The sequence below is a fragment of the Falco naumanni genome, chromosome 1 (assembly GCF_017639655.2).
Source record: "Falco naumanni isolate bFalNau1 chromosome 1, bFalNau1.pat, whole genome shotgun sequence".
NCBI lineage: Eukaryota > Metazoa > Chordata > Aves > Falconiformes > Falconidae > Falco > Falco naumanni.
The window spans coordinates 24897472-24911665 of NC_054054.1; the positions used below are offsets into that span (position 1 = coordinate 24897472).

Sequence of the window (14194 nt, forward strand, 5' to 3'; positions counted from 1 at the left end):
AAAAGCAATGTACAGTGAACGATGCAATAAAACAAAAGCAAAGTTGAATGCAAAGTATATTGAGCATTCCTAGTGATCCCTGCAGACACACGCACAAACACCTGGTGTTTGAAGAAAATAAATCGCTATTTACTTATATTTCTCAAATAAGAAGTCTAATCTGCTACAGTTAGACATAAATGGCAAGGACTCCCATGGCAAGGTCTACTCGCTTTTTAAAAAGTACAGAAAATGAATGGGAGGAAGAACTTTCTTTGCACGACACAGTAATGACTACATGCTCAGCCTGTCCACATGAGCCTTTTCTAAAGCCAGAACAGGGAACCGGGAGGTCTGAGGAGCGTACATGCCTTCCCCAACAGCACCAGGTTTCAATACATCTTTAAAATTGAACACTTCCTTAAGTATCTGCTGAATCAAGGCCTACATTGCTTATTGTCTCAGGATCACCTAACAATGCAATTCCGCTGTTCTCCTATTTCCAAGTCCCGATAGTTTTGCTCCTGGTCAGCTGCATTACCTTGCATACCAGCGGGCCCAAAATCTTGCCTGGTTAAGAAGATGGCATGATCGTGATGCTCAGAGTGATTGGGGTCCGACTTCTGCTGCTGATACGCCCAGCGGCAAACGTTCTCCAAGCTTCTCGAGGGATTTCCCCTTTCAATCAAGCTAATGGACTGAAAGAACAACACATTAGACCCAGGAGCTCCTAAAGGTAGAAAATTCTGACAAGTTTGGATTTTCTTGGACCACTACCCAGGTTCCCATTTCTCTCTTCCTAAGAGAGGAGTTATCACTGTCATGACAGCCTTCTCTCCTACCAGAACAGAAAACGTGCACACTAGCACTGACCATGCATGTGTAATAGTACATCTTTAGTTTTTTACGTTTTTTTAAGGCAGTTTAATGAGTGTTCACATCATCTGTGAAAATAACTGCCTTTCTGCATATAGCCTGTAACAGGCAGGAGGAACAGACCACTTGATGTTAGGATCAAATAAGGCCATTTTTCTTTCTTTTGTTGGAACTTGCTCAGATTCTGGACTGCCAGAGGACAAAGTGCCTCAGCTGAGATGAATGAGCATGCAGTGGCACATGCAGATGGTGTGGAGGCAGTGAATAATATCAATACATAGGACAATGTCTCAAATGGTAGAAACACTGTAATGCCAGCAAACGTGTACCAACGAGCACAGATTACACATCTGGATCTGTTGGACGTCTACTACAGTGTGTGCCTACAAGCTTAGTAAATTTAATTCCAGGACAAACATCACACTGATCTTTTGACTTGCCTAAATTCAGTGTCTGAGTTAAATGGGATAGGATCTTTGTCAAACCCTAAACAGCATTAGCACTTTCCTCTCATCCTGAACATTTTAACAAGTATTTGTTTCAAAAATCTCTGAATGTATTTTACCAGTAAAATCAATGTACTGTTACAAGTACTACCTGGGGTACAAAGTGGAGGAGTGTGTTGTAATCTGGTAAAAGGGGTGTACACAAAATGAGAAAAGGAGATAGTTGCCCTAGCAGACTGCTTGGAGGGGGTGCATCAGCAAGCCATGTTGGTCACCCAGGATGACTGCTTCTACTAAACTGGTTTAATTCCCGATTAAGGAAGGATTCACAAGGGCAAGAATTTAGGCTGCAAGCCTGAGCAGGCTGAGGGATGCTCATGGTCAGCCTCAGGAATGAGGGCACAAGCACATTTAGCACACGCCAAGCAGGGAAAGCAGTTCTCTGGACTAGCTTTCCAGTAGACTTCTGTTTCCACAATCCTGCATGTGATTCATACAGACTGTAACTACATAGAAGATGAAGGTGAAGAACTGGTTCCGAAACTTGCTTACCTTTGCATATCCTAACATGATCATTCGGACCAGCACCACATTTATGTGAACACCCAGGGATTCATCGTGGTAAATTTCATTCACCTGGGGAGGAAAAAAAGAGGAAAAATTAAAAAGAAAAAAAGCTGATTGTACCAAGGGACTTCCAAGGCGACATATATGTTATTTCAAGTGCTTACACCACTACAGTCTTCTCAAAAGAGGATTCACGTCTCAAATCATCTCCATGCAGTGAGAAATGCAGACTAAGCTTCCCATCATCACATACTCCCTCACATAGAACTTTCTGAGGTACATGTCAAGACTCTTCTCAAGTTTAACAGCCTCTGGATCAAAGCCAACAGAAAAGGTGACTGGGGAAGAACAAGACTTGAAGTTCAAACCTTGGAAATACTTATCTCACTGCTTGATTTCACTCATTTGATAAACACAATGAGGGAAACGAGGTTATTCCTGAAAGCGAAGTTACAGCGGCATGTTCAAGTTCACTGAGGGATTTAAAAGCAGATAGAGTTTGCTTTAACAACAGAGAAACCCATGTGGCCATCTCTGCTATGCCATCTGGCCACTCCAACTGCGGATGAATTCCAGATTCTGTTCCTAGTTGTTTCATCAACCATTTGTCTCACTTCAATCAGTTTAAACACATGGGATGTGTATTTTAGTGGGGAAAGCGGGCGAACATATTTTTGTTCATTTCATAAAAGATGCTCTGCTGCCAGTAGCTCTCACTCAAGAAAATGTGCCGTTAGCTTCAGCGTAGGCTTGTTCTTGGAAAATACATGAGGATTTGACTTAAAGCCATTTTTGTATTCTGAAGCTCTGGGTTGGGAAGGCAGAATATTCAGACAACGACATGAACAACCAGGCTCCATTTCTGTACACATGTAGGCATGCGTTTAGCTTTACAGATGTGAATAGTACTCTTGATTCTAAATCAACCTGAAAATTAATGGGAGAAGTGCTTCCAAATCCCAGAAATGCTTTGGAAAATTTCATCTGAAAGTTTTAAAGTCAAGAGCATTGCCAGAGACCTAAACACTGTAGTATACCTTACAGGATAATGATATCTCCAAATATACTTGATTTCTGCAAGTCAGCGTGTTCCATCAGAAAAAAGTTTCAGCTGCATGAAAGCATGTCAAGTTTATGCAGTCTGGAAAGACTTACTATGTTATGAACAAGTGCTGGCCTGAGAAAACACCCATCTGTAAGACAACCTCCTGAGACCTCAAAACTCTCGTCCTCCAGGACTGCAGAAAACACACAGGAAAGAGCAAACTTGGAAGCCCAGAGGGAGTCCTTATAAACCAGTCCACAGCGTTGCACCAGACTAGGTCTGCAGAGGTCTCCAGTGAGATCCCTATGTGTCATTTAAAGGCAGAATTTTGATTCAAGTGTTTTCAGCCCCATTTCCAAAGGCAACAAAGATTAGACAGTCACCCCCTTCTGTCAGTTCTAAGGCCCCAATACATTTTGGCCCCATTTACCACTTTCCAGCAACCTTTGCAAAACAATAAAGACCTCAAAGAAATTCAGTATCCAGAAGTTTTGTGAAAATAAGCTGGTGATTAGAAGTAACAGTCTTACTACTACGCACAAGGAAGGCAGGACTGCATATGCTTTATTGCACACATGTACAGGAGCCTGGAGAGTGCTCCCAGCACCAGAGGAGCTTATGCACCATTAGAGAGCCCCACCACGAGACAGAAATCCCGAGTAACGCTGCAGTTCCACTGCTCACTGAACAACTGAAATACTTCATGGTGGGTTTTGTTTTGAAGAGTTGCTTTTTTTTTTTTTTTTTTAGAAGCAACTAAGACTGCTGCCCTACTTTTCAGAGATAAATTAGAATTACGTGGTCACTTTGTATAAAAAGTGACTCTTTTTAGAGTGTTTGTAGAATTGAAGTTTAAAAACCAGAATCATGCAGATGGCTCAAAAATTGTTCTTCCTGAGGACATTCCTTGTGTCTGGGAAGGTGAGAAATGCCCTGCCACCAGAGTATAAATTACGGGGCTAAAACATCTGAAGATCATCAGTGAAGTTACTCATTCCCCTAAAAATGAAATTACTATTATATTATGGGTAATTGGTGAAAAATGAATACCACTGTTCAGAGGCTGGTATATTTGAATAGGATTTAGAGGTTGGTTTATGGTGTTCTTTGGTGTTTTTTTTTTTTTTAGGTCAGGCTAAACAGAACTTCCCCTTCCCCTCAGGGAAGAAAGGTCATTCTGAGTTGTCCAGACTGTGGGACCTGGCACAACAATCTTAGCCCACGGTTTTTAAAAATGCATTCCCTTTTAGGACCAGCTGAGAACAGAGAACTGTCAGCAGGACAGTTTTACAGAGGTGGGTACATAACTCAGACTGCCCGTCTTGTGAAGCAATTATTCCAAAGTTCAATTATGCACCTCATATTTTCTTCCCATTAATGCAACAGCATTGCTCCCCACAATGGTTTGTGTCAGAAAAAATGCTCATGATTTCCATTGTGCCAAGAAACAATAAGCCTTCCAGGAGTGACTTTCCTAGAGACAAAAAGGATCCTGGAACTGACCTCAAGATTCAAGTCATCTTTAAGATTTCTCTGTGACACTGGTTTTTACCCCATTCTCTGTGGATTGCTTTGGAGGGCTGCACTACAGGATTCCCACGAGGAACAAGCTCGTATGTACTCTTGTGACTGAAACACAGGAAATCTTAGAACTTTTAGCCTCACCAGAAGGACCCAAAGCTAAAAAAAGTGCTGAAAACATCAGCGTGGACTGCAGCACTTTCCAACTGCTGTAACTGCACGACACTGTGCTTACGATGGCAAAAGAAATTACATTCCAAGATACCGGTACAAAACACATATATAAATCACACCCCAGTAAGCCTGATTTTTCTGATCTGAGCTGGTGGAATGTACTACAGATGGCCAACTGTCCACATAGCCTCTGCTGTAGTATTTAAAAGTAAAAAGGGGTTAGAGGAAATCCAATAGCAATATGCACGGGAAGGAATCAGTCAGTACTCTCTTGCTGGGACAGTGATGACAACCGTGAGACTCTGCAGACAAAGTGGAGAAGTATCTATTTACTGAATGGATAAAAAATTGTTCAAACAGACAAAAAAAATGCACCTGGCAACTGAACTGAAAGACTGCAGTAAGGAGCACTGGAAAGGGAGGTAAATGCTAACCAAGGGACTTCAGTGCTTCTGTATGAAACCCACCCACCTGTACGCAGTAGGAATGTCATGGGTGAACCCACACTCCCAAACTGACATAAGACAACAATGGTGGAATCTAAGGCACCTTCGAGCCAGACCTCCTCCCTAAAGGAAAAGTGGCTGGATTCTCACCTGTCACAGAAATTGCTGCCTCTTGACCCGCAGTCACCCATAGCTCTCCAAGTTGCGCTGGATGGTCCCCCTGAGCACCTCCTGCAGTATGGCCTCTCAGTAGTTGGCCTTTCCAGCTTGGGACATATGGCAAGCTGCAGATGCACCGCTGGTTTTGCACAGGCCCAGTGCAATTCCCCCATCAGGGTCACCCACCAGTGCTCGCCGACCCTACCTCCACAGTGCCCAGGCAGGGGCTGCAAGCTAATTCAAGGCAACCTGTGGCCCTGCCGAGGGCCGAGGTCTCAAATGACTTGGCAGGGGGTAAAACCATTTGCCCAGCAAAGCCTCACCCATCACCATAATCTCCCCAGACCAGCTCCCAGATCTGCCAGCGTAAGTGGTCCCTTCTGTCTTTCAGCTGCAGGAGGACTGGGAGGGATGGCTGCTGCTGGGTGGGCACACAAAGAGACACGAGGAACCTGGACTCTGCCCTTCTTCTGTTCTTAGTACTGGCGGACCCAGACTGAGTTTGCTTTCCTGCCCGTAGTGGCCTCCTTTGGTATTTTTTGATGAGAAGCGCTATATGATAACAGCATTACCTTGATTACCAGCTCTTCATTTCCTTCTCTTAGAATCTATGGTCTTTGAACACTTTTTTAAATTAATAGGATATTTCAACAGAAATGATTTAAGAGTAACTGAACTGATGGAGTAAGGTTACAGAAGTTTCTTTGCTGATGTTTCCCTCTGCTCATCACAGCAAGCTCCTCTCCACTTACATCAAATGCTTCATTTGGCTCTCTCTGGGTTTTGGGGACTGTACAGTCTCAATGACCTTCTGTTTATGCCTTGATCAAATTACTTAAATTTCCACATCTTACTCGCATGGGGCAAAATGCAGTTTCTTCATTAGTGTTCTACAGTGAAGGAATGTTGAGTAATTCAGAATTTGATGATTAATTCTGTTAGCTGCTCTACTGTTCACATCACTGGAAATGAAACAGCTTTGAAAAAAATAGTCAATCCACAGGTAGGAATCACTAGATTAAATGGCAAGGAGTGAGCTGTGCTCTTTTGTTGACACCTTCACACGCCATTAGCCTTTACTACAGGCTGAGGGCAATATTACATTAAAATTGATGTAAAATGATACATGGGATAAGTGAACATGTGATGACTGTATGCTATAGAAACAGCTCCCTTACTAGTAATTTTGACAGACAATAAGGAAAGTTATAAGCCTGACAAAATCAAATATAAAAAATCAGGGTTGTGAAGAAGGGTGGCTTTGAAGGAGAAACAGCTGCCATAGCCTCTTTTATCTTGTGATAAAAAAAAAAAAAGAGGACCTGGGCTGTTCTTGAAGCCCTGCAATTCACCTCCATGCCATAACCCATCAACTGGATGAGAGGCAAGAACGATGACTCCCAAATTTGTAAAAAAAAGTCACCATCTACAGAACAGGCTGTTTGCCCATAAAGAACGTGCCTTGGTGCCCACTGTGATGTTGAAATGTGAGGAAATAAAGGGGAGATTTCCTTCTGAACCGTGCTACTCAAGCATGCCTGCTTGCCACAGAAAGCTGGGCTCAGAGATGACAGTTCAAAGATTTTAAGTGAGAGAACACAAGCTGCATCATCCCCCTCATCCTCTTCCAGCTCAACACCCAAGCCACAGCCCAGCCAGGCCAGCAGCAAGACTCCCACTGCCTGCTGTAACATCTTTTCATAGAATCATGGAATCGTTTAGGTTGGAAAAGACCTTGAAGATAACTGAGTCCAACCGTTAACCCAGCACTGCCAAGCCCACCACTAAACCATGTCCCCAAGCACCACATCCATGTGTCTTTTAAACACCTCCAGGAATGGTGATGCCACCACCTCCCTGGGCAGCCTGTTCCAATGTCTGACCACCCTTTTGGTGAAGAAGTTTTTCCTAATGTCCAACCTAAACCTCCCCTGGCACAACTTGAGGCTGCCTCCTACTGGGTCCTGTCACTTGTTACGTGGGAGATGAGATCAATCCCCAGCTCCCTACAGCCTCCTTCCAGGTAGTTGTAGAGGGCAGTAAGATCCACCCTGAGCCCCCTCCTCTCCAGGTGAACACCCCCAGTTCTCTCAGACGCTTCTCATAGGACTCGTGCCCCAGCCCTGCTCTGGTGTCTGGACACGCTGCAGCCCCTCGGTGTCCCCCGTGCAGCGAGGGGCCCAGCACCAAACACAGGATTTGACGTGTGGCCCCACAGTGCCCAGCGCAGGGGGACGGTCCCTACGCTAGTCTTGCTGGCCACGCTGGGTCTGACACAAGCCAGGATGCTGCTGGCCTCCGTTATCTAGGGAAGGGTTTTACAGAGAACAACAGAGATATAAAGAGGAGCAAGTATTTGGCTCAGTGAAGTTGCATTGTTTTTCATTTTTGTAGGTGTCCAGGCTCTGCAACACAGAGCAGCCTCCAGGAAAGCACTGAGCAGAGGCAAAGGAACTGGCAGGAACGGTGCTGAACGTGTGCTTTTCCAGCAACCCTTTTATTATGACAGTTTTTAAAAGCTCAGTACTCAGGGACGCGGTGCCTCAGCTTGCACAGGCCCTGTATTGACATCTCTACTCCCAGTAGATGGTGCTGCAGATGTTTAAGAAAAGATGGAAGCGTTTTGGGACAGTGTATCGGCTGGCTGTTTAAAAAGTTAAATGTTTTTAAAGCTAAAAAGACAATACATTCTGAAATCACCTTTAATGAAGATTTATTGTTCGTGTCTCATGAGGTACATGGTAAAAAGAAAATGATTCCCTGCAAGGACTGTATCAAGAATATTTTGTTACTCACACGAACAATTAACTTTTCACCTCAACCTTTCTGGATTCAAATTTAACTTCCTTCTGTGGTTGCCAAAACTACGTGAACTCCTATTTCGCATTCTTCAGCAATCCCAGTTACCTGCGCAGTTTAGCACAGCCACAAGCCACCACTCAGGGGACACTGGCATTTCTGAAATGCTGCTCGCAAGAACAGCATGAGCTGTCTGCTGTATGCACGCTGCAGTCGGCCACCAGCACCAGCGCTTGCTTCCATGTGGAACTGCACAGAAAAGAATAAGCGCTGATCTGATTTTTCTCCTTTATCTCAGATAATAACTATCAGGTAAAGGATTGGGTTAGAGAGTAGAAAAAGTCAAGAGATCTCTGAATTAAGTGATGTGTTTATGCCTTGCTATGCATTTCTAGATGGAGTAAATGAAAAAAAGAGAGCAAATGATAGAGAGATGAAGAACTGCAGGTAGTGTGTGTGTGCATGGAGACCTCTGGCAGAATTTTTAGACATATCTGGCACTGCCTGTTCTTACTGAAGCTAATCATAAAGCTCTCATTGACTTCAGCATGTGGACAACAAACTAAATTGTTATTTAGAAAGAAGGTGATACACACAAAACTTTGATGCTCATCACCAAAAGAGAAATTCTGTCAAAAGCCACTTGCAATTTGAGAATGAATGATGCATGGAAGTACCGCTCTACTGGCTAATTTGCATTTATTCTCAGGAAAAAAAAATAACTGAAAGATATAAATACTGCCAAGTCCAAACCTGCTTACAATCCCTCAGTGTAACCCCATGCCCTCTGTGTATAACCTGTGCCCTTTCTGATCTCAGTTACTTTAATCCAGGGAAGCCCTGTCTGAAGTAAGCACCCAAGGGAGTACCAAATGTCAGCTGCCTAATGCAGGAGACCTTTAATTTCAGATTCAACACCATAGTGCTAAAAACATCAAGCTTTTTTTAAGCGTCCCCTTACAACACTGTACTAGCTGCCTCTGGCTGAAAGTGATCATTACGAATGTTTCACTGTTCTGTCTTCTGTTAGCTGAAAACCAAACATCCCTCTAAACTGAAAGCAGTGCCTTCAAGATACCTCTTTGTTAGGGGTTTCTCTTAGGTAGCGCAGAGGAGAGGAAAGCCACTTTGTGAGAGATGACATAACACAAAAGAAGAGCTAGCTGCCAAGCATCAGATACACCAACAGTGCCACATGCCCCCTCCCCCCCCCCAAAAAAAAAAAAAAAAAAATGGTGGTGAAAACCAATTCTCCTCTTGCAAAAGGTGGCCTCAACACCAGTGTGGCACACTACCACCTCACAGAGATGGGACCCGGCTCCTGACAGACTCTTCCCGGAGCTGCTGAAGGGCTGCCTTGGCTCTGTGGCATAACCAGGGTGTGGGAACAGAGGAGTGGGGGGAGAGGGAGCAGGGTTAGGCTTTCTCAGTCCTGCTTGCACATCATTTCCCATTCCTCTGCCAGTTTTCACTCTACTTGCTTTCCTGCTGCACTCCTGCAAGTTCTCTTAGGGATGCTTTACTGGGGATTAGGAAAGGCACCAACGCTACGGCAGGGTTTGGGAGATGGAGGCTACAACTCCTCATGTGCTCCTGGCAAAGGTAAGAACAGGAAAACCAAAGAATCATCACAGAACGGTTTGGGCTGGAAGAGACTTTGAAGACCCTCCAGTTCCCACCCCTGCCACAGGCAGGGACCCCTCCCACCAGCCCAGGCTGCTCCCAGCCCCGTCCAGCCTGGCCTTGAGCACTGCCAGGGATGGGGCACCCACAGCTGCTCTGGGCAGCCTGTGCCAGCGCCTCGCTGCCCTCACGGTGAAGAACTTCTTCCTAATATCTAATCTAAACCTACCCTCTTGTAGTTTAAAACCATTCCCCTTGCCCTGTCGCCGCAGGCCCTACTGATGTCGATTCTGTCGCTTCAAGGAACTGCCCAGTACTGGACAAGCCACTGAGCTACCCAAAACAACCCCAGGGGAACAACATTCCCTTCAGTGGGTGATTTTAGACCCCGGCCCTTCTGGAAGGCAGGCTGCCAGTAAGTTGGGCAGTTTGTGCTGTGAGATAACAGTAAAGCTTCACCTCAGAGCTTGGGACTGTTCTAGATTTTATGGCTTTGGACTAGATGAGCCCATTTGGACTTTTGATATCTAGCGCTGACCTGTAACAGCTGTTTTAGATGCACTGCTGGGTTTTCCAGCCTGCACGTACAAATGTGACATATAGGGAAACACCTCAGGCATTTCTTCAGCTGGAAGTGAACCTCCAGGGCTGGAGCTCCCAATGGCATGGCAAGGCTGTGCCGTGCCTGGCTCCCTGTGAGCCAGCGCGGGCACCGAGAGCAGTACAGTTGTGTCAGCACAGCGCTCTGCCCATGGTAACCAGTCTTGGCACAGGGTTGAACCCATGTGATTTAATACCGCTTTTTTGCACCGGAGCAAAACAATGCAATGTCCATACATATTTGCTCTTTTGAAGCCAGGAGCTGTCTCACATATGCTGCGTTATATATGGCAGAACTGCCTTCAACTTCCTCGCTTGGGAAGGCAAGTCTCAGCGAGTTACTGCCAGCCTTGCAAAAATCCCCACAAATGCTTGTAACATCCATCATGAGTTTTTCTGCATCTGGAGCCTCCCATTTTAAGGAAGAGAAAGAGATACACGTTTAGATACACAAGGTTCAGTCCTGGACCTTCACACCACTAGATGCAAACCTAAATCTGAACCACAAGTCAAGTTCATGTCTGCCAGGCAACTTCAGCTGTGCTGAGCTATGTCTGCTGGTGTCAGCAGTGGGTGGGACGGCAACAGCTGTGGTCCCCGTAGCTAAGGATCTTCTAGGAACAAGCAAAGACTTGCTCATGGGCTTTCTGATTGCCTCAAAACTAAAAAAGAAGCTTCTCCTAACAACAAAGATATGCTAGACACATTCATGGCCATGAAAGTCTTGCTGTTGACTCAATCACATCTCAGAGGTGATCTGCAGAGCAGCCCAGGTTCGGTGGTTTGTTCCTCCTCAAGGATCTTCACACCCAGCCTCTTAACAGACCACAGCCAAAGGCATTCTGTGTGCACATCAGAGGAGGGGAGGAAGTTATGATTAAACGCTTTGGGCTCCAAAACCAAAAGCACAGACATTACTTGACTTAACAGCCCCCTGTCATCAAACCAAGGTTCTACAGCATCCCTTCGCTTATTGTTAGGGAACAGCTCCCCTGGCACGCTAAAATACCACAGTGACCTCAAACATACAGGCTCACAATTACAGAAACAGTAGGAAAAGCATAAGACTGAACAAAACCCCAGGTTGTAAACCTAGCAGACTAAATTCTGTTTTCCAGTTACAATGTGTGTGTGTATCTGGAGTTTCTTATTCTAGATTTATAGCACAGTATAATTCTACACAGAGCTATCCTGGAAAACATATCAGTTGGTTTAAATTCATATAGATTATTTTTTTTTCCCTCTCAAATTCTATGGATTAAATTTTTAAACTGCTGTTCCTCATTTTGGGAACTAGAACAGGGCGGGTAGATTTTCAAAGACACTCAGCATGTTTGTGCTCTTGGAAAACTAAGATGGGATTGTGACAGGCAAAAGCTGTGTGTTTTATGTTTTTTTTTAAAGGACCTGGCTTTAAACATCTAAAAGGTATCCGGGGTCTCATGACAATGAGACCATTCCTGTGGGTACACTTTGGTCCTGGCACTGTGTTTCACCCTCAGTATTTGAGGGGTCTCCTCTGTACCGAAGCCGTACAGTCTTTTGCACATGCAGGACCTGTGTTGCTGGCAGCACAGTTCCTTATGAAGGAATAGCTTATTTATCTGACTGAGGAGCTTGCAAAGGGAGCAAAGAGACTTTCTCTAGATATAGCAACTCATTTTTAGTCTGAAACACAAGATTTTCAGCCTTAGGCCTCCATACCAGAGTAGCCACATGCATGATGCAGTGGTGGCACAATATGTACTAAACAGGAGCTGTGTGGGGGAAAAAAAAAAGGATTTGGTGCAGGACACATTGCGATACAAGCCACGTGGATCAGAGCTTGGACTAAAGGCAGAGTGCATGGGAAAGAAGTAATGTCTCAATCATTCTGAATGAGCATTAAGAGCAGAAAATGCTAAGAAAAAAATTATCGTCACAAGCATACGAACTAACCATAAACCAAGGACTGAAGGCCAAATCCACTGTATGTGCTATTCGCATTGGCTGTCCCTCCTCAAGGGGAATGCTGCATACGAGGGGGAGCTGAAACGGTGGTTTGGGGATGAAGGGGAGAAGGTAGTTCTGATACTTCACAATAGTGGAAGGATTGAATTCTCTCAGTCAGGAATGATGGTGGCTGACATGACGCAGAACAAAGAAATGTTACAAAGATGATTTCTAAGCCTAAGGAATAATTTTAAAATTATTTCAGGAATAAAAACGTGAGTGTAAAAACCACACAAATCATTTTCACATTCATCAAATTGTTATTAACTGTAAGCCTGTTCCCTTACAATCTGTCCTTAGGATATTGTTTTTCTTTCCTGGAAAACCTTATGATCCCCACAGCTTCTAAGATGTGTCCATATGGGTCTGACACTTAAAGGCATTAAGAAAAGTCCACACAATGCAAGGGATTATTATACATCTCCTTTACATGTCCTTCATGTATTTCTTTTAGAGTTCTTCTAAGATAGAAAAACCAGAAAACATTTAAGCTTGAGCAATTCCCGCGTTCAGTGCTGGTGTAGTACATGACTTTTAATGCACAGTGTGAACAGTGCTCTTCTGTAATGTGCATTTCCACACAACCTGACAGCCTAGTTCCAGACCATAGCTTTACATATAGTATCTTGCCATTGATTTTACAACCAGAAATGTATACATAGACAAAAAATAAGACACACTATGATAAAGCGTTCTGTAAGTCTCCATTCCTTTGGAGTTTCCATGTAAATATGGATATTGCCACACAAGCTAAGGAACAGACATCATTGGAAGGTTTGCTTTCTTTCAAAGAGCCATTAGGTGTCTAGAACACTTTTTTGCTCTGCATGTTTATTCTATTACTAGGTTTCCTTCAGAACTGTGTTGCAGGAGGAGAAAGGAATTACTAGAAATGTATCAAGTTCACATTTTCTCCCCACTGTCAACTATTTCCAAATTCTTGGAATACTCTAGAACATGCCCTAGAAAACTACTGTGAAAAAGACCAATTAAAGGAACATATTGAAAAGAAAGAACCATATCCACTAGCAGACAAACCAATCACATTTATATTTTTATCAAATGTGGTCTCTTAGATACTCCTACTAGAGTTTGCAAAAGCCATTCACATTCTAAACCAAGCGGTGCAGCACTATGGAAGATACTCACTATGTTCATGAGGGTGAGGAGGTAGTTTTGAACATGTTCTTTGCCATGGAATCGGACAACAGAGTCATCCACACCTAGCAGCACCTCGATGTTGTAGTCGTCGTCTCCCGCATGCCTGCGTCGCCTCAGGGTTTCATTCAGATGCTGCTCTACGCTGCTGTTCAGGGAGCTCAGCTCTCCGAGGCCACCAAGAAGAGACCCTACAAGAAATAGGAAGACATCAACATTTGCTCCAATTCCACTTCAGAAACACCCTCCTGCACAACATCCTTACCTGCAGAGTCACCGCTTCTTTGGATAAAATAAATCAGGAACCCTGAAGAGATTATTCTAGTGGCATAGGGGTGGGGGAAATCACCAGGCACCTGATGACAAAATTCATTCAACCATATGGTTCTACAGTTTATCACATGGTAGTTATTTCAAGCATAAAATTTTAGGCCAAATACTGCAGGAGGCTTAGGGCAAACACCTGACCTCCTAATGCAGAATTTTCTCCCTCCTTTTTTTGCACCACATCAGGCACACATTACAGAGTGCCACAGACACGGGATGCCTCAGTATTCACTGGGGATGCTGCACAATGCTGAACTTGAGGGGCTTTAGTGCTCAGAAGTAATGTGGTCAGCCCCAGCTCACGTTGGAAAGATCTCAGATAGCGGTGTTGTGTGTTTTGCTGTCGTACCCCATCACTGGAACAGCTAATCTAGAGTTTCTGACTGACTTACTAGTTTTGTAAGTCTTTGTTTAAAAAGCAGGCACTGAAATAGCCTCTCCTGTGAATATCACAGAATACTTGAAGAGTCCCTTGAAAACGT

General features: G+C 44.2%; 1 protein-coding gene across 2 annotated transcripts in view; it reads right to left on the minus strand.

The window, feature by feature from the left end:
• The window catches only part of ADAMTS3 (ADAM metallopeptidase with thrombospondin type 1 motif 3), a 132406-nt gene that overhangs the window by 24620 nt on the left and 93592 nt on the right, over window positions 1-14194 (minus strand). For both annotated transcript variants that reach the window (XM_040586538.1, XM_040586528.1), the window contains exons 5-7: window positions 13377-13576; window positions 1854-1937; window positions 521-677 (exon numbers count right to left, since the gene is read on the minus strand). In XM_040586538.1, the coding sequence (XP_040442472.1) occupies window positions 521-677; window positions 1854-1937; window positions 13377-13576 (441 nt within the window). The remainder of the gene's footprint in view (window positions 1-520; window positions 678-1853; window positions 1938-13376; window positions 13577-14194) is intronic.